Below are 10394 nucleotides of genomic sequence, written 5' to 3'. Positions count from 1 at the left end.
CTGTTAATATGGATGTGCTGGTGGTATGCTTGGTGTGACATCAGACTTTTAAATTCCCTGTCCCCATTGGTACACAGATTACCCTATCACGCCTCAGAGAAGCCAGAGGTAAATCCCTGGTTGTGTTTTCTCTCTCTCAGGACATAGATACATATGATACTAACCTCACAGTCTGGAAATAATCCATCCATTTACCCAGGAACCATTCTCCATGGAGATTATATATATATATATATATATATATATATTAAACTGTAGTTTGGATTTCATAAAATCCTATTCCTGCATTTAACAGTAATCCATCATTCAGACACACTGAAATTCTAACCAGCCCGAGTACATGATATCAAATCATTCAATTCAATTTGACAAACGGATTAGTTATAATAAAAACCAAAACCCACGTTTTTCTGCCTCGCGAATCAATCCCGACCTTTACACGCGTCTCATCCGTCTTCACTGAAAGCTCGGCTGGAGAGCTCTCATTTTGAAGCTGACGACCTCTATTATAACGCACACAGATTGTATTTTAACGATTCGGGATTCCTCCACCCGTCGCCGAGAGCAGAGTAACGGTAATCGGTGTCTTTCAGCACCTTCCTCCGAGCAGAGAGAGGGAGGGAGGTGTTGAATTCGCTCAGGAAGACGAGGGCTGAACGGGTAGTTTACAGAAAAGTGTTGCTACCGCCGCACGGCAAACAGAACCGGGTCTAACCGCTACTCGACTTCACAATGGAGATTCACCCGAGGAAATTCCCTCGCTGCGGAAACGGAAACATCTGGAGCGTGTCCGTTACAACGGGAGATGAAGATGTTTGGGCGCGAGCGCTCGTGATTTAACGATGTAAATAGTCTATGGGGGAGTCTGTCTGTCTGTCTGGGTGGGGAGGCGGACACGTTTTATGTCTGGAGAAGAGAGAGACAACCTTGTTCCGCGCTGACGGCTCCGTGGGAAACCCCTCTATCTAACCTGGGCAGTAACGCATGACGGACCGACCGACAGACGGACCGACCGACAGATAGACAGACCGACCGACAGACAGATAGTGCATTGGTTCTGTCTTCCACGCTAGCTAGAGGAGGCACAGAGAGGAGGCACAGAGAGGAGGCACAGAGAGGAGACACAGAGAGGAGACACAGAGAGGAGGCACGGAGAGAGAGGAGACACAGAGAGGAGACACAGAGAGGAGACACAGAGAGGAGGTACAGAGAGGAGGCACAGAGAGGAGACACAGAGAGGAGGCACAGAGAGGAGACACAGAGAGGAGGTACAGAGAGGAGGCACAGAGAGGAGGCACAGAGAGGAGACACAGAGAGGAGACATCATATCTTCATCTCTCCAAGTTGCTCAGCAGCTCCGTGAAGCACAATGCCCTCGCAGGAGCGGATATGCAGAAGCGTTGTGTAGGAGACTCGGGAAAAAGGGCGTTTGAATTAAGTAAGGAATATGTGATGTTTTATAATATACTGTACCGTTATGTTGTAACAGTATTACATGCATTTATTGGCGTATTATTTAATACATAGAGGTAGACTACCCAATATATATTTAATTTATTTTAAATAACACAGTTGTTTGACTAGGGTTATTGTTTTTTGGATTGTAGTAAGTGCGCACAAGCGCGGCATGAGATGTTGAGGGAAATTCAACGAGATGTTGTAATGGGGGAAAGAAGCAACATGTTACTGAACGACCAGAGTGTGTGATCTCATTCAGAGACACTGTATCGTTTACCTGTTGTGTCATGTGATAAAGCAAACCCCCCCCCCTCCAAAAGCAGCATAAATATTCACAGGCCTATAGCTCATTTATTCCTGTATTTGTTCTGGTTCTGGTTGCTGAAGGGAATAGATTAAGGAGGAACCAGTTATGATCTCTGACTGTCTATATTTTCTCTCTTGTAGAAATGAGAGGATTCAAACTGCTCTCTCTCTCTCTCTCTCTCTCTCTCTCTCTCTCTCAATTGTTTCTCTCTCTGTCTCTGTCTCTGTCTCTCTCTCTGTCTCTCTCTCTCTCTCTCTCTCTCTCTCTCTGTCTCTCTCCCTCTCTCTCTCTCTGTCTCTGTCTCTGTCTCTCTCTCTCTCTCTCTCTCTCTGTCTCTCTCTCTCTCTCTCTCTCTCTCTCTCTCTCTCTCTCTCTCTCTCTCTCTCTCTCTCTTGTCTCTCTCTCTGTCTCTCTCTCTGTCTCTCTCTCCTTCTTTCTCTCTGTCTCTCTCTCTGTCTCTCTCTGTGTCTCTCTCTCTTTCTCTCTCTGTGTCTCTCTCTTTCTCTTTCTCTCTGTCTCTCTCTCTGTCTCTCTCTCTCTGTGTCTCTCTCTCTGTCTCTCTGTTTCTCTCTCAATTGTTTCTCTCTCTGTCTCTGTCTCTCTCTCTGTCTCTCTCTCTGTCTCTCTCTCTGTCTCTCTGTCTGCAGGTACTTCTCCACTCCCCAGTCCCTTCACCTCTTGCTAGACATGACAGGTCAGAGCCTGGAGGAGCTGACAGCAGCCTATGAGAATCACACCGTCCGCATCAATGTGGGAGGTTTCAAGAAGAGCCTGTTCTCCAACACACTGTCTCGTTTCCCAGAGACCCGGCTGGCTCGGCTGTTACAGTGCCAATCCAAAGAGTCGATACTAGAGCTCTGCGACGACTACGACGACGCGGAGAAAGAGTTTTATTTCGACAGGAACCCGGCTCTCTTTCCTTACGTGTTGAATTTCTATAACACCGGGAGGCTTCACGTCATGGCGGAGCTATGCATCTTCTCCTTCAGTCAGGAGATAGAGTACTGGGGCATCAACGAATTCTTCATCGACTCATGTTGCAGCAACGCTTACCACTGCCGAAAGATGGACCCTAACCGCGGGGAGGACTGGGACGACTGCCGGAGCGACGAGGGCGGCGGCGGCAGCACCACGTCATCGTTCGACGAGATTCTAGAGTTCTATAGCGACGCCGCTAAATTCGATAAGCAGCCGTTGGGGAGCGTCCGTAGACGGATCTGGTTGATCCTGGACAACCCGGGTTACTCTATCGCCAGCCGCGTCATCAGTATCCTCTCTATCCTGGTCGTGTTGGTGTCTATAACCACCACGTGTATGAACAGTATGGCTGAGTTTACCCTGGTGGACAGGGACGGGGTACCTCGCGAAGATCCCAGGTTTGAAACGGTGGAACACTTTGGTATCGGCTGGTTCACCTTGGAGCTCGCGGCCCGGTTCACGGTAGCCCCGGATCTTATCCACTTCTTCAAGCATCCGTTAAACTTAATAGACCTTGTGTCGATATTACCGTTCTACCTGACGCTCTTCATCGATCTGGTGGCCGAGAGCAGCCCGGCGTTAGCGAATCTGGGGCGAGTCGCACAGGTGCTACGTCTGATGAGGATCTTCCGTATCCTTAAGCTGGCGCGTCACTCCACGGGTCTGCGCTCTCTGGGCGCCACGCTGAGAAACAGCTATAAAGAGGTAGGGTTGCTACTGCTGTACCTGGCGGTGGGCGTGTCTTTCTTCTCTGTCATGGCCTACACCGTGGAGAAAGAGGACAGCGAGGACTTCTCCACCATCCCGGCGTGCTGGTGGTGGGCCACGGTGAGCATGACCACGGTGGGGTACGGAGACGTCGTCCCGGTGTCTATAGCCGGCAAGATGACAGCGTCGGCATGTATCCTGGCAGGCATCTTGGTGGTTGTGCTTCCCATCACGCTCATATTCAACAAGTTCTCTCTCTTCTACAAGAGACAGAAACAGTTAGAGATCGCTATGCTCAGCTGTGACTTCGACCAGGAGATCAAAGAAAACCTTCCCTCTGTCAATCTGAGAAACTACTATGCACACAAGGTGAAATCTCTCATGGCGAGTCTGTCAAATATCAACCGCAGCTTGCCCAGTGAACACAGTCTGAACGAGATGTCAATACATTAAGACCTGTGAATCAACAGACTGCCCCCTTGGCCTTTATAAGGAACGATGTGACCGAAGGAGAGGAGAAACATGGTGAAAGTAGCAGTGCTGTTTCTGTGTAGCCCTGTTGAATAGAGCTACATGGTGAAGGTAGTGTTGAATAGAGCTACATGGTGAAGGTAGTGTTGAATAGAGCTACATGGTGAAGGTAGTGTTGAATAGAGCTACATGGTGAAGGTAGTGTTGAATAGAGCTACATGGTGAAGGTAGTGTTGAATAGAGCTACATGGTGAAGGTAGAAGTGTTGTTTCTGTGTAGCCCTGTTGAATAGAGCTACATGGTGAAGGTAGCAGTGTTGTTTCTGTGTAGCCCTGTTGAATAGAGCTACATGGTGAAGGTAGTGTTGAATAGAGCTACATGGTGAAGGTAGTGTTGAATAGAGCTACATGGTGAAGGTAGTGTTGAATAGAGCTACATGGTGAAGGTAGTGTTGAATAGAGCTACATGGTGAAGGTAGTGTTGAATAGAGCTACATGGTGAAGGTAGTGTTGAATAGAGCTACATGGTGAAGGTAGTGTTGAATAGAGCTACATGGTGAAGGTAGCAGTGTTGTTTCTGTGTAGCCCTGTTGAATAGAGCTACATGGTGAAGGTAGTGTTGAATAGAGCTACATGGTGAAGGTAGCAGTGCTGTTTCTGTGTAGCCCTGTTGAATAGAGCTACATGGTGAAGGTAGTGTTGAATAGAGCTACATGGTGAAGGTAGTGTTGAATAGAGCTACATGGTGAAGGTAGTGTTGAATAGAGCTACATGGTGAAGGTAGTGTTGAATAGAGCTACATGGTGAAGGTAGTGTTGAATGGAGCTACATGGTGAAGGTAGTGTTGAATAGAGCTACATGGTGAAGGTAGTGTTGAATAGAGCTACATGGTGAAGGTAGTGTTGAATAGAGCTACATGGTGAAGGTGGTGTTGAATAGAGCTACATGGTGAAGGTAGTGTTGAATAGAGCTACATGGTGAAGGTAGTGTTGAATAGAGCTACATGGTGAAGGTAGTGTTGAATAGAGCTACGTGGTGAAGGTAGTGTTGAATAGAGCTACATGGTGAAGGTAGTGTTGAATAGAGCTACATGGTGAAGGTAGTGTTGAATAGAGCTACATGGTGAAGGTAGTGTTGAATAGAGCTACATGGTGAAGATAGTGTTGAATAGAGCTACATGGTGAAGGTAGTAGTGTTGTTTCTGTGTAGCCCTGTTGAATAGAGCTACATGGTGAAGGTAGTGTTGAATAGAGCTACATGGTGAAGGTAGTGTTGAATAGAGCTACATGGTGAAGGTAGTGTTGAATAGAGCTACATGGTGAAGTTGTGTTGAATAGAGCTACATGGTGAAGGTAGTGTTGAATAGAGCTACATGGTGAAGGTAGCAGTGCTGTTTCTGTGTAGCCCTGTTGAATAGAGCTACATGGTGAAGGTAGTAGTGTTGTTTCTGTGTAGCCCTGTTGAATAGAGCTACATGGTGAAGGTAGTGTTGAATAGAGCTACATGGTGATGGTAGTGTTGAATAGAGCTACATGGTTAAGGTAGCAGTGCTGTTTCTGTGTAGCCCTGTTGAATAGAGCTACATGGTGAAGGTAGTGTTGAATAGAGCTACATGGTGAAGGTAGTGTTGAATAGAGCTACATGGTGAAGGTAGTGTTGAATAGAGCTACATGGTGAAGGTAGTGTTGAATAGAGCTACATGGTGAAGGTAGTGTTGAATAGAGCTACATGGTGAAGGTAGTGTTGAATAGAGCTACATGGTGAAGGTAGTGTTGAATAGAGCTACGTGGTGAAGGTAGTGTTGAATAGAGCTACATGGTGAAGGTAGTGTTGAATAGAGCTACATGGTGAAGGTAGTGTTGAATAGAGCTACATGGTGAAGGTAGTGTTGAATAGAGCTACATGGTGAAGGTAGTGTTGAATAGAGCTACATGGTGAAGGTAGTGTTGAATAGAGCTACATGGTGAAGGTAGTGTTGAATAGAGCTACATGGTGAAGGTAGTGTTGAATAGAGCTACGTGGTGAAGGTAGTGTTGAATAGAGCTACATGGTGAAGGTAGTGTTGAATAGAGCTACATGGTGAAGGTAGTGTTGAATAGAGCTACATGGTGAAGGTAGTGTTGAATAGAGCTACATGGTGAAGGTAGTGTTGAATAGAGCTACATGGTGAAGGTAGTGTTGAATAGAGCTACATGGTGAAGGTAGTGTTGAATAGAGCTACATGGTGAAGGTAGTGTTGAATAGAGCTACATGGTGAAGGTAGTGTTGAATAGAGCTACATGGTGAAGGTAGTGTTGAATAGAGCTACATGGTGAAGGTAGTGTTGAATAGAGCTACATGGTGAAGGTAGTGTTGAATAGAGCTACATGGTGAAGGTAGTGTTGAATAGAGCTACATGGTGAAGGTAGTGTTGAATAGAGCTACACGGGGAATCTGAAGTTCAGTTTCAGACTGACAGGTGAGGCGTTGGCGTGCCAACCAACATCAGCAACCTTTCTATTGGGAGAATCTCATCCAATCCTCTGTCCTTTTACATTCTTCTCAAAAACCTATTGGATGAGAAAGCCAGAGGTCCTTCCCCCTCTGACCTTTCTAATCCAATGGGTTTTTGAGAAGCCTTGTGAGGAGAGAGGACACAAGGAATCAAAGAAATGCAATTGAGATTCTCCCAATGATTCACTTCCACCTTTTCGTTCACCTTTTAAAGTGTTTTAACTGTGTGGTTCGTCGTTAAGACAGAAGATGAACCGATAGTCTGACAATATACTCTACTGTTATGGTGTATGTTGGGGTCTATTTATTACAACGACCAGTAAACAGTCTTCAATAAAGGACACAGTGCAGGACAAGTCACAACCCTAGGCCATGGGGCTACATCACTAGGGGTCAACCCTAGGCCATGGGGCATCATCACTAGGGGTCAACCCTAGGCCATGGGGCTTCATCACTAGGGGTCAACCCTAGGCCATGGGGCATCATCACTAGGGGTCAACCCTAGGCCATGGGGCTTCATCACTAGGGGTCAACCCTAGGCCATGGGGCTTCATCACTAGGGGTCAACCCTAGGCCATGGGGCATCATCACTAGGGGTCAACCCTAGGCCATGGGGCTTCATCACTAGGGGTCAACCCTAGGCCATGGGGCTTCATCACTAGGGGTCAACCCTAGGCCATGGGGCTTCATCACTAGGGGTCAACCCTAGGCCATGGGGCTTCATCACTAGGGGTCAACCCTAGGCCATGGGGCTTCATCACTAGGGGTCAACCCTAGGCCATGGGTCTTCATCACTAGGGGTCAACCCTAGGCCATGGGGCTTCATCACTAGGGGTCAACCCTAGGCCATGGGGCTTCATCTCTAGGGGTCAACCCTAGGCCATGGGGCTACATCACTAGGGGTCAACCCTAGGCCATGGGTCTACATCACTAGGGGTCAACCCTAGGCCATGGGGCTTCATCACTAGGGGTCAACCCTAGGCCATGGGTCTTCATCACTAGGGGTCAACCCTAGGTCATGGGTCTTCATCACTAGGGGTCAACCCTAGGCCATGGGTCTTCATCTCTAGGGGTCAACCCTAGGTCATGGGTCTTCATCACTAGGGGTCAACCCTAGGCCATGGGGCTTCATCTCTAGGGGTCAACCCTAGGTCATGGGGCTTCATCACTAGGGGTCAACCCTAGGCCATGGGGCTTCATCTCTAGGGGTCAACCCTAGGTCATGGGGCTTCATCACTAGGGGTCAACCCTAGGCCATGGGGCTTCATCTCTAGGGGTCAACCCTAGGCCATGGGTCTTCATCACTAGGGGTCAACCCTAGGCCATGGGGCTTCATCACTAGGGGTCAACCCTAGGCCATGGGGTTCGTCACTAAGTGTCCCCTAAAGTACAGTCATTGTGATATTGTCCAAAGTAGAGCTTTACTCATGTTCTCCTGTTATGAAGTAGTTTTGATGTGTAACTGTTGTATTGCAATGAGATGCCTTCAGATGTCTAGAAACCCATATTAACGATCAATACATGTTGATATCTTCAGATGTCTAGAAACCCATATTAACGATCAATACATGTTGATATCTTCAGATGTCTAGAAACCCATATTAACGATCAATACATGTTGATATCTTCAGATGTCTAGAAACCCATATTAACGATCAATACATATTGATATCTTCAGATGTCTAGAAACCCATATTAACGATCAATACATGTTGATATCTTCAGATGTCTAGCAACCCATATTAAAGATCAATACATGTTATCTTCAGATGTCTAGAAACCCATATTAACGATCAATACATGTTGATATCTTCAGATGTTTAGAAACCCATATTAACGATCAATACATGTTGATATCTTCAGATGTCTAGAAACCCATATTAAAGATCAATACATATTGATATCTTTAGATGTCTAGAAACCGATATTAAAGATCAATACATGTTGATATCTTCAGATGTCCAGAAACCCATATTAAAGATCAATACATGTTGATATCTTCAGATGTCTAGAAACCCATATTAAAGATCAATACATGTTGATGCCTTCAGATGTCTAGAAACCCATATTAAAGATCAATACATGTTGATGCCTTCAGATGTCTAGAAACCCATATTAACGATCAATACATGTTGATATCTTCAGATGTCTAGAAACCCATATTAACGATCAATACATGTTGATATCTTCAGATGTCTAGAAACCCATATTAAAGATCAATACATGTTGATATCTTCAGATGTCTAGAAACCCATATTAACGATCAATACATGTTGATATCTTCAGATGTCTAGAAACCCATATTAACGATCAATACATGTTGATATCTTCAGATGTCTAGAAACCCATATTAACGATCAATACATGTTGATATCTTCAGATGTCTAGAAACCCATATTAACGATCAATACATGTTGATATCTTCAGATGTCTAGAAACCCATATTAACGATCAATACATGTTGATATCTTCAGATGTCTAGAAACCCATATTAACGATCAATACATATTGATATCTTCAGATGTCTAGAAACCCATATTAACGATCAATACATGTTGATATCTTCAGATGTCTTGAAACCCATATTAAAGATCAATACATGTTATCTTCAGATGTCTAGAAACCCATATTAACGATCAATACATGTTGATATCTTCAGATGTTTAGAAACCCATATTAACGATCAATACATGTTGATATCTTCAGATGTCTAGAAACCCATATTAAAGATCAATACATATTGATATCTTTAGATGTCTAGAAACCCATATTAAAGATCAATACATGTTGATATCTTCAGATGTCTAGAAACCCATATTAAAGATCAATACATGTTGATATCTTCAGATGTCTAGAAACCCATATTAAAGATCAATACATGTTGATGCCTTCAGATGTCTAGAAACCCATATTAAAGATCAAAACATGTTGATATCTTCAGATGTCTAGAAACCCATATTATCGATCAATACATGTTGATATCTTCAGATGTCTAGAAACCCATATTAAAGATCAATACATGTTGATGCCTTCAGATGTCTAGAAACCCATATTAAAGATCAATACATATTGATATCTTCAGATGTCTAGAAACCCATATTAAAGATCAATACATGTTGATATCTTCAGATGTCTAGAAACCCATATTAACGATCAATACATGTTGATATCTTCAGATGTCCAGAAACCCATATTAACGATCAATACATGTTGATATCTTCAGATGTCTAGAAACCCATATTAACGATCAATACATGTTGATATCTTTAGATGTCTAGAAACCCATATTAAAGATCAATACATGTTGATATCTTCAGATGTCTAGAAACCCATATTAAAGATCAATACATGTTGATGCCTTCAGATGTCTAGAAACCCATATTAAAGATCAAAACATGTTGATATCTTCAGATGTCTAGAAACCCATATTAACGATCAATACATGTTGATATCTTCAGATGTCTAGAAACCCATATTAACGATCAATATATGTTGATATCTTCAGATGTCCAGAAACCCATATTAACGATCAATACATGTTGATGCCTTCAGATGTCTAGAAACCCATATTAAAGATCAATACATGTTGATATCTTCAGATGTCTAGAAACCCATATTAACGAAACAGTAAGTGGTTTTGTTCCACATCATTTGACCCCCAAAATATCTGTCTCATTCAAGACCAAAGTGAGAGAGGATTCTCTTTTAGATAGAGATATTGAATTCAATTTTAAACAAAGAAAATGGGTTGAAATATACACTGAGTGTACAAAACATTAAGAACACCTTCCTAATATTGAGTTGCACCTCTTTTTGCCCTCAGAACAGCCTCAATTCGTCGGGGACATGGACTCTACCAGGTGTAGAAAGCGTTCCACAGGGATGCTGGTCCATGTTGACTCCAATGCTTCCCCACAGTTGTGTCAAGTTGGCTGGATGTCCTTTGGGTGGTGGACCAGTCTTGATACACACAGGAAACT

The 10394-nt window shown here is 44.1% G+C and overlaps 1 protein-coding gene and 1 long non-coding RNA gene across 12 annotated transcripts; both read left to right on the top strand.

Moving 5' to 3' along the window:
* The first annotated feature begins 1256 nt into the window (after positions 1-1256).
* Positions 1257-5426, top strand: LOC106590816 (potassium voltage-gated channel subfamily S member 2). 11 transcript variants are annotated; one of them, XM_045712556.1, is made up of 4 exons: positions 1257-1438; positions 2413-4033; positions 4150-4614; positions 5303-5426. In XM_045712556.1, the coding sequence occupies exon 2, from the start codon at positions 2453-2455 to the stop codon at positions 3902-3904; it is 1452 nt and encodes a 483-aa protein (XP_045568512.1). In that variant the 5' UTR covers positions 1257-1438; positions 2413-2452; the 3' UTR covers positions 3905-4033; positions 4150-4614; positions 5303-5426. The 11 variants fall into 11 exon arrangements, 9 of the variants coding, with proteins under 9 accessions (XP_045568512.1, XP_045568510.1, XP_045568507.1 ...); XM_045712554.1 differs by lacking the exon at positions 5303-5426 and adding an exon at positions 5108-5168; XM_045712551.1 differs by lacking the exon at positions 5303-5426 and adding an exon at positions 5108-5161 and having other exon boundaries at positions 4150-4643.
* Positions 5427-6103: 677 nt separating this feature from the next.
* On the top strand, positions 6104-10002 carry LOC123733167 (uncharacterized). The gene is made up of 2 exons (XR_006763641.1): positions 6104-7429; positions 7736-10002. It is a non-coding gene; the product is annotated as an uncharacterized lncRNA (long non-coding RNA).
* The last annotated feature ends 392 nt before the right edge of the window (positions 10003-10394 follow it).

The sequence above is a fragment of the Salmo salar genome, unplaced genomic scaffold (assembly GCF_905237065.1).
Source record: "Salmo salar unplaced genomic scaffold, Ssal_v3.1, whole genome shotgun sequence".
In the NCBI taxonomy this organism is placed as follows: Eukaryota; Metazoa; Chordata; class Actinopteri; order Salmoniformes; family Salmonidae; genus Salmo; species Salmo salar.
The sequence above is the reverse complement of the archived record's forward strand: the minus strand, read 5'-3'. Positions and strand labels throughout refer to the sequence as shown.

What these genes read in the sequence shown, in the direction of transcription:
- LOC106590816 (XM_045712556.1), top strand. Translation starts at nt 2,453, where the DNA reads ATGACAGGTCAGAGCCTGGAGGAGCTGACAGCAGCCTATGAGAATCAC.